General features: G+C 39.8%; 1 protein-coding gene across 7 annotated transcripts in view; it reads left to right on the top strand.

Annotated features, from left to right (window-relative positions):
• SYT1 (synaptotagmin 1) overlaps positions 1 to 20,463 on the top strand; it is a 482,297-nt gene that overhangs the window by 406,283 nt on the left and 55,551 nt on the right. For all 7 annotated transcript variants that reach the window (XM_043547293.1, XM_037886032.2, XM_037886013.2 and 4 more), the window contains one exon: positions 532 to 649. In XM_043547293.1, coding sequence (XP_043403228.1) covers positions 532 to 649 — 118 coding nt within the window. The remainder of the gene's footprint in view (positions 1 to 531; positions 650 to 20,463) is intronic.

Genomic DNA, 20,463 nt, shown 5'->3' with positions numbered 1-20,463 from the left:
TAGGTCATGTTTTCTAAACTTCTTGTCATATAATGGCTTCTGTTTGCATGGCAAAGCATGATAAGAATAACCCCAGTTTACTGTTTCACTGACAATAATGTAATGGTTATTTGGACGAGTGCTAACCAACCAACTGAGGCTGAAACATGTGAGGACAAAAATTATCATGCTGCTGCTTTGGGTTATAGCACAAGTGGAACCTCTGAAGGCCTGACCTCGTGGGGTGCTGACTTCGTGCAACTTGCATTGAAGCCCATTGAACCCGTGGGCATTCAGCACCTCACAGGATAGAGCCCAGTGAGCTTAAAACAGAGTTGCTGAAGCTGGGTTCAGGTTTCCCACTTTTTAAACTGAACAGCTTGAATCTGATTTCTCAGGCTGTAATATTACACATTTTATTTTAAAACAAGTGTTTGAAATACAATCCAATTAACCTACTTTGTGGGCTTTCAGAAGTCCATGGTTTGGCTTGGTTTCTTATATGTACTTAAACTGATTAAAAATAGCACATTTCCTTGTTTGTTTTCATAGCAAGAGAAGTTGGGTGATATCTGCTTTTCCCTCCGCTATGTGCCTACTGCTGGCAAGCTGACTGTCGTCATTCTAGAGGCAAAGAATCTGAAGAAGATGGACGTGGGTGGCTTATCAGGTAAGTGTAAGAAAGTCTGTATGTAGCAGATACTCTGCTAACCTGTAAAGCAAAGGAACTGCTTTTCCCCTTCCCTTGAGAAGGTGAAGACTCTTGCTTATATTCTGAAGTGAATTTTGCAGTCACTGATACTCATTGGCTCTCAGTGCATGAGAGCCCTTACATAGCTTAAAAACAACACAGTGCATTATGCATTGCATTCAGGACTTAGACAAGATCTAAACCATTAAACAGTCAGATGACACTGCAACCTCGCTGTAATTTCCTCCTTTCCTGTTGCCTGGAGATAAATATGGATTATTCAAGAGGAAAAAACCTGATTATACTTCCTATTGTATTTCTAATCTCCCACCAAACCTTGAGAATGAGCTGCATTTCTCTGCAATGTTTCAGACACTATAATACAGGTACTTACAACAGGTCACTATACTGGCTAGTGATTGAGGTGCTGGGGGTGATTGCTTCTACATTGCAAGGGCTTGATTGTGACTGGCTCATGCACAAGGGTAGGAGGGACACCCTCTCTCTTGTCCCTATGTGCAGGGGTGGTCACAATTGCAGTCCCTGTACTTGTGGAAGGACAGGGGTTGCTTCCTCCATGCCCCATCGGATGCACAATGCCCCAAAGGGGTTAGGAAAGCATGGCCCCATCTCCCTTTTGGCACCAGCTCATAGTAAGGCTGGCACACTGTAGGTAGGATCATATGCCAGTCTAAGAAATGGTGAAGCCTGCACATGGGAAGTTTGGGGCAAGATTGCGAATCACAGTCCATCCCCAAAATCCTTTGGGAGTGGTGGAGTTCCACACTGATCTCCATTCATGGCTGTGTCTAAAATACAGAATCTAGCTAATGCATGAATTAAATGCATTAGCAGAGATCAAATTATGTGCTGTTAAATATGATATTTTTTACAAGGAGAGATCTTACAAAAATATTTTTTTATTCACCTCATGTTTAGAAGTGACTATTTGTAATTTCTCATCAGTTTATACAAACTCAATGGGAATGGGATTGTTTCTAATAGCAACTAGGTCATGGTCTAGAAATAGAAACCTTTAGTGATGTCATTACGGTGGAAAGAGGACTGGAGAACATACCATAGGGAATGATCTCCAGTTGGCACAGAGATGATGGATGAAATGATCTCATAGGTGTGTGTTTGCTTATTTCTACAAATCTATGTTAGGACTAGATAGAGTTGTGTCAAATATTCATACAGAACCCAGGAACTTGCTCAAAGTACGTACTGCGTTTGATAAACATAAGGAGGGAAAGTCACAAAGTGAGGAATTCTGTCTAGGTCCCTTTTTTTCCCCGCCACCAAATTTTGGGTCACCACCCTCCCCCACTATGTGCCATTCTTTTTTGTCTTCAGGGAAACAAGGTGATCTCCCTTCCCTTCTGCTACTTCCTGTGCCTTTGGGGGCACAGGTACCCACTACTCCTATCTTTACAGAGGGACTGCCAGTCTGGGTCACAGCCCCTAACTTCTACTTACAGAAAAATAGAAGATGGAAACACTACGGTTCTCATCACATCGAGCTCTGTAACAAGCCAAAAGGCAGCAAGTACCCTTAAGGTTTAGCATAGTAATTAAAGATTCCCTAGGAAATCACTATCTATCATGTTCTATCAGTAATGTATTAACAGACCATAACGATAAGACAGACAAACTTGTATTTTTAAGATAGCAGATAAGGGAACATTCATAATGAAGATTCATAGGTTTTTAAGGCCAGAAAGGATCACATGACCATCTAGTCTGACCTCCGGCATTACACATTTTATAGAATTTTCCCCAGCAATTCCTAGATGAAATGCAATAACTTCTGGTTGAGCTAGAGCATATCCTTTAGAAAGATACCGAGGCTTGATTTATAGCTTCAAGTGGTGGAGAATTCACCCCATTTTCTGGTGTGTGGTTCTAATGGTTAATTCCCCTATTAATTCTTTTATTGAAACTTTTGCCATTCTGAATTTGTCTAGCTTCATCTTCCAGCCATTAGATTTTTTTATGTATTTGTCTGCTAGATTAAACTGCCAACTACTATCAGAAATCTCTTCCCCTTGGTAGGTACTTATATACTGTGATCAAGTCACCTCTTGACCTTCTGTTCGGTAAACTCAATAGTTTGAGCTTCTAAAATCTTTCACTTTAAGATAGTTTTCCAGAACCTCAAATCATTCTTGTATCTCTTTTCTGAATCGTTTCTAATTTTTCACAATCCATTTTGAAACGTGGACAACGGAGACGTAGTACTGCAGGAATCAATGCTGCGTATGGAACTAATTGCAAATAGATGCTAACGAGCATCTTCTTTGAGCCTTATACTGTGATCCTTTCAATAGCGTTTTTTTCTACTTTGTATTCTAACCTATAATCAGGTTCACATCATGGGGTAAGTCTTGTGTCTCAGTTACAGGGCAGAGAATCGGGACATCTGTATTCTACTCCAGGCTATGCTACAAACTTACTGATATTGGAAAACAGTAATTCAACTGCGTAAGTAGTAATAGGACTTCTCATGTGAGTAAGGGGATCCCAATGTGGCCCTAACCTCTATGTACCTTGGCGCTCTTGTCTGTAGAAAAGGGATGATAATTCCACAAAATTGTTCTGTGCGATTTACAAACCTTAATGAATTAAAAGCATTCTGTGAACTTCAGATGGAAAATGTTATCTTAAAAATGATTTTCAAATAAGCATGTTTAGTATTGCTCTAAGTGCTGAAATGCCTCAAATAGTGCAAGAGGTTATTTCTAGAAGGGAATTAGATTCTGCGTTCCTTTGCTAGGACCAAGCCATCCTAAAGACACCACCACTCCTCAGCAACAAGCAACCCAACAGGACCCAGCAGTTGTAAGTGGGGGGGGTCTAAAAGTCACTGATCTGAGGTCAGCTGTAGAAATATGAATTTCTGCCAGAGCCTGCTTATTTGGAGTCTTTTAGAACATAATACAAAACTTATTCTAGGGTAGGTGTTTAAAAATAATAGAATAGAATTTAAATAAAAAATAATCAAGATGATTGATCACAGATGGCAGCAAATTACAGTCCTCCACGCTGTTGACCATCATCATTTTGCAACACATGAATTGAGATCCCCTCCAAAAGAGTTTGGTTTACCTGACCGTCACAAATAGCCGCTAATACAATATCTCGAATATAAAAACCAAGGCCTTGTCTATACTACATGGTTTTGTCACAAAAGTCAGCTTTTGTCGACAAAACAGCGGAGGTGTACACCTGAAAATGCTCCTCCCACCCATGTAACTCCTCTGTTATGCTGACCTAATAAAACGACCTCAACGAGAGGCGTAGGACTCATGTCGGTGTAGTAAGGGCAACGCCGTGACTGTGTAGATGCTGCGTTCCTTACAACAGCTGTTAGCTGTCATTCTTGTCTGCTGCCTGGTCTCCTCTCCAAGCTGGGCTGCCTCCCAGGGTCCCAGCTTGGGCTGCCGCCCAGGCTCCCCACTCCCTACTGGGAGCCCTGCTGCCCTCTGGCTCCCTGCTCCCCTCATTGGAAGCATGGCAGCCAGCTGTACTCCAGGCGTAGATCTCCCTGCCAGAGGCAAGAAGCCCCAGGCAGCTTCTCCCCTGCTCCTGGCTGGGAGCGTGGAGGCGAGAAGCCTTGGGGGACAGCTGGGCTCCCAGTGGGGAGCTGCGTGGAGCTGAGGGCCCTCGCTCTGAGTCTCCCACAATGCCCTTCTTCAGTCAGTGGACGCACTGGATGTGCACCTCCGGCAGAAGAGGGAGGGTAGTGTGGATATCAGTAATTATTGCGGTGGCTGTAAGTCAGCCTAACATAGGTCGACTTATCTTTGTAGTGTAGACATAGCCTGACGGTGAGATAATGTTGGTTTAAAGTGGGAGAGTAGTTTTTTCTAGGGAATCTCTCTCACACATAAATCATGCAGAAGCAACTTTCAAAACCAAGACCCAGATTCTGCCCCCACCTCACACTAAATAGCACCTTACTCTGCAAGTAGAACTACTCTTGGAATAAGATGTTATTCAGTGTAAGTTGGAGCAGCAGGATGTGATCCCAACAAATGAACTCCTTTCCCAGTATAGTTTTGTGATTTCTTTCCCCCAGAAGCAAAAATTGCTTTTCATTTTGTAAAACTGAAAGTAGTGCATCACAGTGGAGGTGGGAAAATGTGAACAATCAAACATGATCTCAAGCTGAATATTGCCCACACATTCCACAGCACTTACTGTCACCCGGAGGAGGCCATTAGCAGGAGATGGAAATTATGTAGGTGTCACATGGGGAAAAAATCTTAAAAGTTTGTGAAAAATAGAGAAAAATCTGCTGTTTTTCAAGTTAAAAACCATTTTATTTTTTGTTATCCTTTCCTGTTGTGAGAAGGGCATGCAAAAGGGGGAGTAGGAAGGGATACAGCATTATGTTACACCTGAACTCTGGGCCCCACAGAAGAGTTTGTTACCTGTATTGCATGTTCAAAGTGGGAGGAGCACCCCAGTTCCTGTGGAATTCTGACATGGGCGTGCTTCTGGGCAGCACACACGTTGCAGTTGCATCAGAGAGAGGGCAGCAGGTTTCCTTCATGCTTTATCCCACACTTTTTGGGTTTTGTTGCTGGTGTTGGTAAATGTGTGCAGTGCCTTTTTCACATGGAGGAAGATCCCTGTGCAGCATTTTAAGGGAGTAGGAACTAGTTCCCTCAGGGTATGTCTACTCTGTAGCTGGGAGTGAGCCACCCAGCCCGGATACACAGACTCACTCTAGCGGGTCTTGAGCTAGTGTGCTAAAAATAGCAGTGAGGACATTACGGCTTGGGCTTGACCCCTTAGGCTTGAGAGCCCCAACTCCAGCCCAAGTCATAACAACCACATTGCTATTTTTAGCACACTAGTTCGAGTTGCCCTAGCATGAGTCTATCTAGCTAGGCTGGGAGGTTCAGTGTAGACATACCCTCAGTCTTCCCTCATGTAGAACTGGCCACAATGTAGCCCAATAGCTTCAAAAACCTTAATTTAGCAATTTGTAAAATTATTGTAGTTGTTCTAAGGCACCCCTATTCAGGACAGCATTTAAATTTACCATTGTAGTCAGTGGGATTTAAGGACACACTTAAAGTTAATCATGCATTTAAGTGCTTTCCTAAATAGGGACGGGCTTAAGTGCTTTCCTGAATGGGGGCCTAAAACAGCAAGAGGTACATTTTGGTTGAAATAACTTCTTCTAACCACATTGCATGGTATTTCTGTGATGACTTCACTGAAAGTTTAAACTTGTGAGTCAATATATGTATCTGATTTAATTCCTACTGTAGTTGCAAAAAAACCCCAAAAAACTTGATTCCAGCATTTTGTACTTCTCCATAAATTACAGGCCATTTAAAGACAAGCTCAAATTACTTAGGAAATAAACAATAAAAGACAACAGACTAATCATCAAATTCATTAGACTCCTTGTGACAAGCCCAGATCACCCATCTGACCAATAAACTTCTAGGCCTTCAACTTAATTGCAACATCAGGCAGCAACTAAAGTAAGCCTTAGCTTGAAAACTGGAACTGCTTGGCCCTAGCTCGTCAGCTCAACAGAACAAGTGGAAATTATTGCTGTTGCTGAATGAAGGCTTCTAGCAAACAACTACGTATGTTTCAAAATGACATTTTAAATATTTTCCTGCACTTTGATATCTGGAAAGTGTTTTCTAGAAATGTTGGGTATGACAAGATTGTCTCTGTTTGCCAACATTTGGTAAGACCTTGCTACATGGTTTTATAGGTAAAATTTTCAAAAGCATCTAAGTAATTTAGGCACCTAAGTCCCTTTGCATGTCAATGGGAGATAGGCTCCTAAGTCGTTTAGGAGCTGTTCAAAATTGCATCTATATTATTTGGACAAGTTAAAAAGATTTCAAAAATGGGTTGCAACTCAGCCCTCCATACAGCCCACAAAGTAAGCCCAGATTTACAGCCTCCTCTCTGCAGAAACTGTCTGCATTTCCCCAGCAGGCATAAAGTCTGTGTGGCAAGCTCCTATGACACCTGTGCATAAAGGATGAGGAGTGGCATGGCTGGAGTGCGCTGCATTGAACAGTAACTTTGGAACCATTGCCAGGTTGCATAAATTATGGCAGCCCCTAGGCTGCTCTAATCTATGCCAGAGTCAGGATTTAAGAAGAATTGGGAAGAGAAGAGAATTGTAATTGGCTCCTTGGTAGTCCAGTGCCACTTTCTGCAAAATCAAGCATATCTTGGCATAAAAGAGAAGCTGGCCTATAATCCAGCACATTATGTTTCTCCACTAATCTCAGTATTAATGGATTATAAATAGAAAATAAATCGATTTTCAGCATTTTTTTGTCTGCAAAGCAAATATCATAAACATAAAACTATCCCAAGGGACCAAATTATATTACAACAGAAATAAAGCTACAGTTTCCTGTAATTAAAAATCTATTTTCAACACCACCTTCACATTTAAAAAGCCTTTCTTGGGTGTCTTATAAAAAAAAAAGTCATTGACAAGAAAAAGTAGTTTAGAGTCAGAATTTTTGAAGAGATAGTGAATGCTCATGAATTATGCAAGTCAGAACTTTCATTTTAATAACTTCATTAAAATATAAAAAACCTTAAAAGCCAGCCAACACGAATATAATATTGTAAAAGAGAAATACATTGAATGCTGTGACCTTGCTACCAGCCGTATTGAAAGAATAACACGAAAAACCTTACTGGAAAAGAAAAGAGATTTATTAATGGGCAAAATTAACAATAAAAAACAAACACCACAACAACTACATATCTACCTATATTAATCCTAAAGACTCCATCAGAGCCTTCACACTCTGTACAGAAGCTATCCAGCCATCTTAGGGTTGTCTGTGATGCCTATCACCATAACATCTAAGGTGTCACTGACTGGCAGAAACAGAGGCAAAAGATGAGTGCAGCCTGCATAGTTATCTAATCCCTCCTGAACAGCCTCATGTGTGACCTCAAGGTAAATTCTGTTTGTGTTAGATTGACCATGGGGGATGGGATCAAATCAAAATAACCAGGTGTATCACCTTCATAGCACCCTTGTGTTGAAACTGACTCTTCTATGTTGATCAAAATACCACCTGATGATGTCCTCCGTATCACAGTGTAGACAGGAATTTACCTCTCTGATCCCAGCTTTTCTGTGCTCTGGCACAGCTGGTAATTTCTGTGCTGTCTTTTACCTGACAGGATGCTATTTCGGATTATAGAAAAGGCCTAAGGGAGTTGGTCCCTCCAATCCAACTCTGTCCTTTCCGTCGATCAGTTGATCATTTTCCTCAACTGGGGAAGCCAGTTCTGAGGCTGAAAGCTTGGAGGGATTTGACATTTATATGGGCTAAAAATCTCCATATTATATCAAAATTAAGAGCTATAAACCCGCATACTTCAGGGCATATGTCAACCTGGGTTAGGAAGAAACTTTCCTTATGAATAGGTTTTCCTATGTTTGTTCATTTGGGGGGTGAGTTAAGGAAGGGAAGAGGGGTTGCACTTTCCACTGAATCATCTGCTACAGGCTACTTGACTGCAACAACATATTGAATTAGATGGACCATCTAAAATATGGCAATTCCTACTAAGAAGGGACATTATTTCAGCAGAGTCAAATTGTTCTGCTATGTTTTCTTGCAATGCCTAGGGTGAGAGCTAGATTGTACATGCCGATTAACAATTAAATTAGAATTGTACAGAGCTTGTAAACATTGCTCTCAGAAGCTTTAATACAGGCGCTTTACTACAAGCAAACGGCATATAGATTCAGTCAGAATTAACATACAGTTGCTATTTTAACAGCTGGATTATTTGAAAAGGGAGAGATTTCTAATTACATGTATAAACCCCTATAGTAATAGACGTTGACCAAGGATGGAGTGATCAACAATCAACTGGTCAGATTGATAGATGAACCTTGTAAACAAACTGCTCATTATCTCAACTTCAGATCCGCAACAACAAAAAAAGTGTGGAGGAGAATTTATCCTTCCAGTGCTAATTTTCCATTCCTTTCCTTTCCACTTTTAAAAAGTAATAATCTTGCCTTTTTAAAACTGGATTTTCTCATTTGGTCTAATTTTAAGAGGGTTTTTGTTTAATTTATGTTGTATTTGTTTTTATTCTGTTGTACAGCAACCCCAAGGAAGAGGAAGGCCTACCTACAAATAATTATTATTCACATATTAATAATTATTTTATTTAAAATGTAGTGATTAAGATCCAAGATTTGGCTTAACTCTACAAGAACATCATAACAATATGTGCAGCTGTGAAATAGATTCAGAAATACTGTAGCTAGTGTTGCAGTGCTGGAGTCCTTGGGGCAATTAGTCAAACAGAGTTGCACATAGGCTTACCAGCAGGCTTAATTTGCTTTTAATAATGCTGAAAGCTGCCACAGTTGAGATACTGGCTGTAAAGCTGCTGCCTATTTCTTGGTTTTGCTATAGTTGAAAAGAAACAATTTTTTAAAAAAATATCATACTCAAATGGGCGGGGGGGGGAGGTGAACCAGACTAAATACATTTTTAGATCAATGCTTAAATTTTGGCAGAAGCTTGAAAAATATAGTTAGGATTTTGGGGTTAGGGGAGGGACTCTGTAAAGCCACATGATTTGTAAAGCACCATAAGCATTTTATTGACATTCCTGTGCACTTCAAGTTCTAGGGAGCTTGTATTACTTCCTAATGAAATTATAAGACTGATTTGAAAATCTGATTACACATTACTTACATTTTACATGCTTTTTTTCCCCTGGTCTAAGCCCTGTGTGGGCAGGACAGGTGATTGATGTGTACTATTTTGTGTGTGACTGTTTTATAGGTTTCCCTGTTCTGTTTCCAGGTGGGAAACTGGCATGTGTGTGCATCTCAAAGGAAAGGGGGGAAAATCGCAAATTAGAGCCTTGATCCTATATTCCCACTGAAGTCAGTGGTAGTTGTTTACAGTGATGAGAACTGAGGTGCCTAATGCCCAATCCTGTGCTGAAAATATACCTGTGAATGTATAGGAAATGGTGGTTCTGGCACTTCTATTGCTAATGTATACTTTTCTTGTAATAAAATGTATAGGAAAACAGGTTACATATTTCTTATTCTCTAGCAATATTGCCAGTTTATGTATATTTTTTCAGGTGGTTTGTTTGTGGAAATTTGTTTACTGGTCTGAAGACTCAAGGTTCATCAAATATGTTAGAAAATGTGTACTTGTCACGGAGGAGGCTCTCCCTTGATAGCTGGGAGATTAGATTGCCAAACAAAAATAAAAGCAAAGTTCCAAGGTACAAAACTGCCAAATCAAAGCTCTTCCTTTTCAAGGTAAATAAAATTAGGAGAACAACACGATTTCTTCTCTCATTGAGTCCAGGCTCCTCCACTTTCAGTTATCCATTTCCTCTTCTGCTTTCTGTGAACATCAGCTTGATTCTGTAACATAATGGGCCTCCATGGCATTCTCTCCCCAGCAACTTTACCTGTCCTGGTTTATTTCCATAACTCTGCAGAAGTGACAGAGAAATCAGGATTATGGGCCTTCGTCCTACCTCGGCAACACAGGCCAAGCTGTCTTTGAGCTACAGGTACAAAGGGGTAGAATATCCATGACAGTATCTTAGTTACATGGGGATTTAACCACTTAAGAGGATAATCAAATAGCTACAGAAAGCGTAGAATTATCACTTTTGCCTCTTGCAAAAGTAGGATGATGATGGAGCTGAGAGAGCAGTGTGTATGAATAGCTGCATGTTTGTTGATTTCCCTTCTATAACAGCTGTGGCCCTGAAATCTCCAGTCCTTTTATTCTAGATGTTATCAACCTAAAGCACAGATTTGGGGGGGAGAGAGAGGAGGGAAGGGGGGAGGGAATTAAAAGGAGCTGAGTGTACCTCATTATGTAAGAAAGTCACAGTGTCCATTCACTTGGGCTCATACTAAATGAGGAAGACTGGGGGCATCATTAGAGTTCAGTGGCCAATGGAAATAAAAATGTCAGTGTTTTGAGTTCAAAGATCTCGTGTCCCTGAGAGCACTTGCTGCTTCCAGCACATGAGTGAATTATCACAACTGACTGGGTAAAATGCTAATGAATGACTGTTCTTTTGAGACTATTTTTCATTGCGTTGGGTAGTTTCCTGTTAGTACATCTGACAACATTGCTGCACAAGTTTTGGGTACCACAGTTTAGGAAAGATGTGGGTAAACTGGTGAGAGTCCAGAGGAGAGCAACAAAAATGATAAAATGTTTAGAAAACCTGACCTACGAGGACAGGTTAAAAAAACTGGGTGTGTTTACTCTTGAGAAAAGAAGACTAGGGAGACCTGATAAAAAGTCTTCAAATATGTTAAGGGCTGTTGCAAAGAGGATGGTGATCAATTGTTCTCCATCGCCGCTGAAAGTAGGACAAGAGGTAATGGGTTTAATCTGCAGCAAGGGAGATTTAGGTTAGCTATAGGTAGAATTTTTTTCCCTAATAAGGATAGTTAAGAACTGGAATAGGTTAACAAGGTAGGCTGTGGAATCCCCATTACTGGAGGTTTTTAAGAACACGTTGGACAAACACCAGTCAGGGATGGGCTAGGCATACTTGATCTTGCCTCAGAACAGAGGGCTGAACTAGATGACTTCTCAAAGTCCTATATTTCTATGATTCTCTTAAAAGAATAAATATTTTATGCCCTGTAATGAGAATAGTTAATAGGCTGTGTCCTATAGTATAAACCATACAAAATTCAGTGTATATAATACTTCAAAACCGCTAAACCGCTTCTGAATGTATCAGGTATGTCTTTAGCAATTGGGTAATGTTTGCATAAGCAGGTGCAATCGGGGCACAGCAAATGAGGTTAAATTAAAATAAATTATATTCATTCACAATGCTTTTTATTGGAAAAATACAAATTTTCAAATAATTTTAAAGGGAAAAAAACTTAGGAGAATTATCCACTTTCCATGTTAAGACACATCAAGCAAAGCAAGGATGCTGAAATATTTTATAACCATTTGAATAATGAGTTGATATGAGAAAAAAAAAACCTAAGGCTGAAATTTTTAAATTAGGGCACCTAAAGTTAGTCCCTGGGATGAGATTTGCAAGTGGGATTTGAGCATTTAATTGTCATGTTCCCTTGAAAATTCATAGATTCATATATTTTAAAGCCAGAAAGGATCATTAGATCATGTAGTCTGACTCCTGTAATACAGAGGCCATAGAATTTCCTCTAGTTATTCCTGTGCTGAGCCCAAAAACTTGTGTTTGGCTAAAGCTTATCTTCTAGAAGGACATCCAGTCTTAAAGACTTCAAGAGATCGAGAATATTTCACTTGCCTTGGTAGTTTGTTCCAGTGGTTAATTTCCTTCACTGTTAAAATTGTTTGACTTGTTTGTAATCTAAATTTATCAGGCTTTAACTTCCAGCCATTGGTTCTTCTTATACCTTTAAAAAATCCTTTAGTACTAAATATTTTTTCACCTTCAAGGTACTTATATATTATAATCAAGTCATCTCTTCATCTCCTTTTTGATAAATTAAACAGATTGGGCTTCTTAGGTCTTTCACTGTAAGGTATTTTTTTCTAACCCTCAAATCACTTTTGTGCCTTTTCTCTGCATCCTTTTCAATTTTTAGTGATAAGCATGAGCTTGCAACATGTAGATTTTTTAAGATCAGAAGCTGTGGCTGTGCAGAAGATGAATAAAGGTTTGTTTGACTTCACGATAGCATCTGCAAAGTGTTGTACAGCAAAGCTGTTCCAGTTGGTCAATTGCTAGATTAAATCTGGGTTAATCTGAGTTGTATCTTCTTGGTTATAGGGTATTGGGGGGACAGGGTGAATGGTGAGAGAAAAGTTTCATGTTACTTTGTAGATAAAATCACTTGGATGTTTACAGAATTGTCTACTGCAGTGGAAACACAGCACTATTTTGAGGGGCATCTTCTCTTCTTGCTACTTTCACTCATGGTCCCTTGTGCTAGGACTGCTCCAAGTTAAAGGGGTCCAATGGCAATTGGACCAATGTCCTTCCTGGCTGGTGCAGGCAAATAGGGAAGTACTGTCTCAGCTGTTGGTGGAGATTGTCCATGTTACCTTGTGTGTGTGCGTGTGGAGGTGAGGGATATAGTGATGGCTATTCTTAAGAATGTTGTTGAGGAGAATAGGCAGTCAACTGAAGTAGTAGGAGCCAGTTAGGCCCTTAAGATGCTGATATCTTCCCTCACTCAGGCCCTGCTACCAGCCTGCTTATTTGTCCCCTTCAACTGAGTGTTGAGAGCCACTATAGCTGGCACAGAACAGCAGTCATGAGTGAAAGAAGAAAACGCCCCTCTGGGGCAGCATTCAGAAAAAGAAAGAAAGCAAAGGAAACTTTTTTATCTAAGCAGGAAGGAGCTCTCCTGAGATACATAGACACAAATGTCCATGGTGAGCCTTCCAGCCCCAGTGAGTGGTGAGGAGATGCCTGACCTTCCAGTTAGTCAGAGTGCAGGTGACCTGGCAGCTACTGCAGCATCCGTATCTCCATCTCAAATGGATGTAACCATGCACTTTCCTGAAGAAAAGTGTAGATCAGAGAAGAATGTGGTGGAGGCACAAGAAACAGCTGCTGCTGAGTTTAGTTCCTTAAGTCTAGATGATCCAGGACTTTGGACCCACTTGAGCAGTAGCCTGAGGGACTTCCTTGTACTGTGTGGGCCACAGCAAGTGAAAACTTCATGTTCCCCAAAGACAATGAAAATAGAAGTTTCCATCCAACACATTGCTGGCGTGAAATCTCCAATGGTGACAAAGTGGAGAGGCCATGGCTTATGTACTCAAAAACCCAGAATGCTGTATACTGTTTTTGTTGCAAACTCTTCCAGTCTCATGTTCCAGCCACATTGGGTTCCACAGGAACAAAGGACTGGAAAAATCTGGCTAGAAATCTGGTATGCCATGAGAAGGCAGCAAATCACCAGAGAGCATTCCATAGGTGGAAAGAGCTTGAGATGAGGCTAAGGTTAAAGGCCACCATAGATGATCAGCATCAAGAGATGATTGCATCAGAGTCTCTCTACTGGCAAAATGTTCTGAAAAGGCTCATTGCCATTGTGAGAATGCTTGCTACCCAAAACCTAGCACTGCATGGCACTTCAGATCAGCTGTATGTGCCAAACAATGGAAACTTCCTTAAAATTGTGGAGGTGATGGCTGAGTTTGATGCTGTACTCCAGGAGCATCTAAGAAGAGTCACCACCAAAGAAATTCACACACACCACTACCTTGGAAAAACCTTTCAAAATGAGATCATACAGTTATTGGCAATAAAAGTCAAACAGAAGATTGTGGCAGATCTGAAGTCAGCAAGATATTATTACTCTGTTATTCTGGACTGCACACCTGACATCAGCCATATGGAACAAATGACTTTAACGGTGCATTTTGTAACAACAACAGAACCTAGTGAAAATGTCCCTGCAATGGTGACGGTCAGAGAGCGTTTTCTAGAATTTATTGACATTGATGATACTACAGGAGCTCGTATGACAAATGTGCTTCTTAAAAAGCTGGAAGATATGGGTATTGCAATAGCTGACATGAGAGGTCAGGGCTACGATAATGGTGCCAACATGAGAGGAAAGAACAGAGGAGTGCAGACACGGATCCGAGAATTAAACCCTCGAGCTTTTTTTGTCCCATGCATTTCTCATTCATTGAACTTGGTGGTCAATGATGCAGCATCAGCTTCTAGTGGGGCTGCTGAATTTTTTAATGTAAAAAATGGCAAATTTTGAAGCAACATCTGGGAACAACCTGTCTGAAACTGAAACCACTGAGTGCCACACCATGGGAAAGTTGAGTGGAGGCGATAAAGCCTATCAAACACCAAATTGGGAAGATAGATGATACCATAGTTGCCATTATGGAGGATAATGCTATGACAGGAACTGTTCGTGGGAGAACAGTGGCAGAGGGAAATAGAATCACCAGAAACATACATAACTCTAAATTTCTGTGTGGCTTAGTGTTGTGGCATGACATACTGTTTGAAATAAATGTTGTAAGCAAGAGACTCCAAGGTGTTGACCTTGATATATCTGGAGCAATGGAACAACTGGACAAAGCAAAGTCATACCTACAGTCTTACCGGTCAGATGAGGGATTTCAAAATGTTCTGAAGAGTGCACTGAAGTTGGCAGAGGAACTTCACACTGAAGCTATTTTCCCACCCATTCAAGAATACAGGAGTCACCGAAGAAGAAGACATTTTGATTATGAGGCCCGGGATAATCCCATAAGAGACCCCAAACAACAATTCAAAGTTGAATTCTTTAACCAGGTGCTAGATTGTGCAATACAGTTAGTTGAAGAACATTTCATGCAGCTCAAGGAACACAGCAGTATATTTGGGATGTTGTATGATATTCCAAAACTCCTCACTATACCTGAAGAAGACCTACACCAGCAATGCAGGGCACTAGAAACAGTGTTGACACATGATGACATGCGTGATATTGATGCGAGTGATTTAGGTGATGAACTGAAAGCCCTTTCAAGATACATTTCAGCAGGATCAACTCCAAAGGCTGTTCTGGAATATATGCGCACAAATAAGATGACCACTCTCTTTCCAAATGCTTTTGTTGCTCTGCGCATACTTCTAACACTTCCTGTAACAGCTGCCAATGGAGAACACAGCTTCTCCAAGCTGAAGTTAATAAAAACACATCTACGCTCCACAATGACACAGGAGAGGCTGGTTGGCCTTGCAACCATCTCAAAAGAGCATGAGCTGGCCCAGACTGTGGACCTTCAGCAGGAAGCAGTTCAAATCTTTACAGCCAAGAAGGCACGGAAAGCACCACTTTGATTATTCGAACAGATAAAAATGCCGGTGTTTACTATGCAGACAAGAAAAGTTACATTTGCTGTTCAGGTGTTTGAAAGTTAAGTGTTACTTAAAATTTTTGAACAAGGCATTTTAAGTTGTTTGTTCTCCTTTATTGGGGTAGGTAGCAGAGTAGTACCATGAGAGGAGTAGAACAGGAAGAAGGCAGAATTGAGACCTTTCAATGTTTTGGCCCAAGCGAGGGGGAATGGGGGCATCATTTGAGCTCCCCGCCTCAGGTGCCAAAATGTTGTGGGCCTGCCCTGACCATATCTGACTTGGTTGGAATTCCTCTGCGAGTCCAACTTTGCTTATCTTCTGGGCGCACTGCAAGGCCCATCTTTTTTCCCAGGCATGTGGGAAGCAGTGGAATGCAGGTTGGTAGATTTTATTTCTATGCTCGTTGTGGAGGAGGTTTTATTTTGTTATTAAGTCATCTGGGGCACATTTGTTCATTTATTGCAAAGATATTCATAGTGAAAATTAAAATTATGTATGTTCCCCTCCCCCCCAGAACCTGGGATAGATGCTCTTTTATGTTTTTTTTTAATCAAAATTGGTTAATTAATCAGCACATCTCCTAGGTACCCTGGTCACACCCCTCTCTGTCCAATATATTTATGCCATAATATCTAGGCATTGTCACAGTCAACTCCAAATCCTACAGAGGATGGGCTTTACACTGATGGAGTACCCCAATGCCCTAAAATAAGCTGACCAAAGACAAGGCTGAATATAGTCCTAAATATATATATATATATATATATGTAAAAGATTGTACATTGTTGTGTTCAACAGCAAACTGCAGAGACAAAAATTCTTTGCTGATTTGTATTTCACTCTGTTCCAATTTACTCATTGTGTGTCTGGTTTCAAGCCCTGGCTAAAAGAAATTAATACAATTTTTCTTTTTTGTTTCTTTACTGTTCATAACCAGTCCTAGAAGCCATTACATTCCTCTTTATTTCTGATTGTACTGTATCCAGAGAGGACCCTGAATCTGGGGATTCAGTTTCAACAGCCAGACTGAGTGACCTAAATCGCACAGATTTTATAAAGCAGTTTCTGCAGCTTCTGTTCACTCTTGATTTCAGCACAGAACACACACAGTCCCTAAGCATACCATAGCCATTGCTATTTGCATAAGGGTTTGCTTGCTTGGAGTCATTCCTAGTATAGACACATTGGCTTTCCTTGTTTACATTCTATTTGCTATATTTTCCCCTTGTTTACAGTTTTAGCATATTTGAATGCTGATAGAAGGTGGAAAGGAAGAATAGAATCACCCAAAGTGTTGCTGCCTGACCTACCCAACACACATCTTGCTTTTAGAAAAACCCAATCGTTCTTCAGCAGTGCTTTGAGGTACATTCAAATCTGCCTTAGCATCTGTCCAGCCCTGCATAATATCAAGCAGGGGACGTCCTGTCTGAGAGAACAGATTGTTAGTTCAATTATACTCCTGAAATTGAGTTAAATTTCCATGAAATCTGCTTCAAAATGTGAAGAGCCCCAGGGGAATTTTTTTTGTTTGTCTTCTATTACAGCAATCAGGCATCACAAATAGAAGAATGACATATATTGTATACATGTGTGTTTTGTATGCTGTTTGTGGTTGTTTATTTCACATGTTGGGTAATAAGGCAAAGGTGAACTGCGGTAGCTTGAATATGTTGATAGGGCTGCCATCTAAAGACAAAATCCAGCTGCTGTACATGCATCAGTAATGAGAAAAGAGGAGCTGTAACTTTTTTACATTAAATTGTATAATAATGTGGTTATATTATAACGAAAAGAAAAATAGGAGTGATTTAAGATTCTATCTCTGCAAAGATGACGAAAGGAATTCCTCAACAACATAGCAAGCTGTTTATATCGTAGGTTTGGGTCAACAGTCTTTAAAATGATCCTTGTATATTGTACTACCCAGAATCTTCAGGACCGACTTGGTAGCAACCACTCTACCAGTACCTTATATTCTTGTTGCTAGAATAATAACAATATTTCCCCATGAGCATCACATCTGGTGCATACACAAGCACGATGAGGTTTCCCTGAACTTTTTAATGCATCACACAACTTTTAGTTCACTTTCTGGCAAAGGGACATACGGGTGCAACTTTTTTGGCAGTGCCCCAAATATCCATATGGTACAAACTTGCGCTGCATTGATTTCAATATTGTTTTAATAAAATATATTCTTCTAGTTACATGGATCCTGTCACGCCTGGTTTTACATGTTTTACCTTTGATTTTCACTCTCCATTTCTATATTCTCTCTAAAGTTTGAAAGTAGTATCTTCCCCTCCACCCGTTTTGTCCTTTCCTTTACAATGAACATTTATTTCCCTGCCTCCTAACTTCACACATTTCTTAGGAAACACAAACCAACATTGCTTTAACTTACCTTGGGTCAGAGTCTGCCACTCCTTCTCAGGTTGATAATATACCTACTCACAAATTGTCCCATTGATTTCAGTGTATAACTTGCCTCCACCTTCAATTTTTGAAACATCCTTGTTTAAAAAAAGGTCAGCAGTGTCAGCACAGGTTTGGGGAAAGGGTTTGCAATTTAGCTAGAGCTCTCTCTGATGGGTAGATGGCTGCCTCTCAGGAATCATGAAGGAACTTTGTCTATTATTTATTTTTAATTTCTTGGTGACAATTGGTGGATTTTTGTTTTTAGCTTGGATGAGGGTTGCGGGTGGTTATAGCAGTTTTGTAAAATCCAGAGGACCTTTCCCAATATGCCAGTTCTAAGAACGGTCAAAATCTAGGTCTTGAGAGTGTCCCTTTTTGTTGAAAAATGAAAGAGAGAAATACTTATTAATCTCTATGCTGTATCTTAGGCAATTCATTGCTTTTAAAATATTCTGCATTTTACTTGTCAGGCAGTAACATTTTTTACATTTAAGTATAACACGCTTTGATTCTTTCCTGCAATTTTCCTGTCAATTTTTACTTGCAGAGAATGAAATTGGACTGAATAGCACATATTCCAAAATGGAATTTTAAGGCATAGAAAAACAACAACATATGATCAGATATTGCGTAGCAAGCTGATCAGATATTGTCTAGCAAGCTAATCAGAATGTCGGAAAGACAACAGGATATACTAGAAACAATAAATCACTTGATTATTTAATTAGGTTAGCATGACTTCCACACAGTGATGTACTCTAGTTTCTTAAAACCAGACCACAAAGAAAAATATTTGAAAGTAATGACATGCAAATTGTCAGGAAGGCAATAAGCTTGGCTTTCTAAAGGACACCAAGAGGTGCAAGCTATGCATCACCACAGATCGTTAAGGCTGAAAGCATGCTCACACGATGGGTTTGTTAAAGATCATAAAACACAAAGTAACGTAGAATAATACAAGCTGTGCAGTAGCCACACTAATCCACACAAAGCTTGCGCATGTATGTATTCATTTATTTATTTATTTATTCATTTTTGTATGCACTCTTTCTCTTGAAAGGTCTAAATAAGCCCAAACGTTAGGAGTGGTTCAAAAGCATATTTGTCAAGCTTTATGTCAACTCAGTTACAGGATGACATCAAACATGCTGCTCTGCTGTATCTTTTGGGTATTATTGGAGAAAGCTTAACATGCAACATATTAAAATAAAGGCAGTTTAATGTAATAAAGAACTTTATTAAAATAACAAGGATCTTTTGCAACAATTTTATTTCATACAGGACAATCCTTAAATTTTCACTGAGTTGGGATTTTGGAAAGTTGCATGCTCTTGTTTATTCCTTTGCATAGTACAAACAAAAAAGTGGCATTCAGTTAAGTTAAGCAGCAGCAAATTTTAACAGGCAAGAGGAAAGACCACATATAATTAACCTCTGGAACTCACTGGCAAAGGATACTGAGTCAAATAATACAATGAGTTGCAAAATAGAATTGTTGGCATTAAGACCAGATTTGTAAAGGTATTTAGGTGTCTAATGGTACTGATAGGATCCTCCTAGTGAGATTTTCAAACATGCTTAGGCACTTAAGTCCCATTGAAATTAATGGGAGTTAAGCACCTAGCTTTTTAAAATCTGCTAGGCAGCTAACTGTTTCTTTAGGCACCTAAATACTTCTAAAAATCTGGCCTGCAGGGTCTGCTTCTGATCCAGTTGAAGATAATGACAAAACTCTCATTGGCTTCGTGGTACAAGATCTAGCCTTTTATACAATGTGAATAAATTAGAGGGCTGGTTCTCAGTTATACTAAGGCCCTTTTACACTGCTCTGACAAGTAAAGGAACCTTCAACTGGGCAGAAATCTCCCCACATAATACCCCTTGTTTATTAATTAAAGACACTTTAATTCATATAATACCTTCTAATACAAGTGGCTCTATAAAGAATCTTTTGGGCTTAAGTTAATGCCTATCTGAGCTTTTTCAGATGTGCAATCAATAGGGAAATACTTGACTACATCCAATTTTAGTCATCTATCAGCTAACTGAGATATCCAAATTCAAAAAGGAGCATTTGGAAGAATCATGTGGATTTGTATTACACTCTGTTAAGTCGTTAACTCCACAAACCCAAGACTGGATTTCAATGAGAGTTAAGCACAGTGACAAATGATAAAATGTTATTTAAATGATAGTTGTGGCCATTTCTTCAGACCACTACTCTGAAATTTTCCAAGAGGTAAAACAAAGAGAGATGACTAAAAGAAAAAGAGAAATGAATGATATATATCTGGAATATGCCACTAACCTCCCACTCAATCGGTCTGTATAAATTATAGTATCTCCCATGGCCTGGGCACCACTGCTGTGCATGATCCAGTTGATTATGGTTGATGGGGAGGAAGAAAATCCAAGATAAATGGTCAATTTCTGCTCTGATGTATAAGTCTGTTTGCCTGTATTGACACCTTGTGTTTATGTAATCGGAAATAGAATTTGATTCAGAG

This window comes from Chelonia mydas, chromosome 1 (assembly GCF_015237465.2).
Source record: "Chelonia mydas isolate rCheMyd1 chromosome 1, rCheMyd1.pri.v2, whole genome shotgun sequence".
NCBI classification, from domain to species: domain Eukaryota; kingdom Metazoa; phylum Chordata; order Testudines; family Cheloniidae; genus Chelonia; species Chelonia mydas.
Note: the sequence above shows the minus strand (reverse complement) of the source record. Positions and strands in the feature narration are given on the sequence as shown.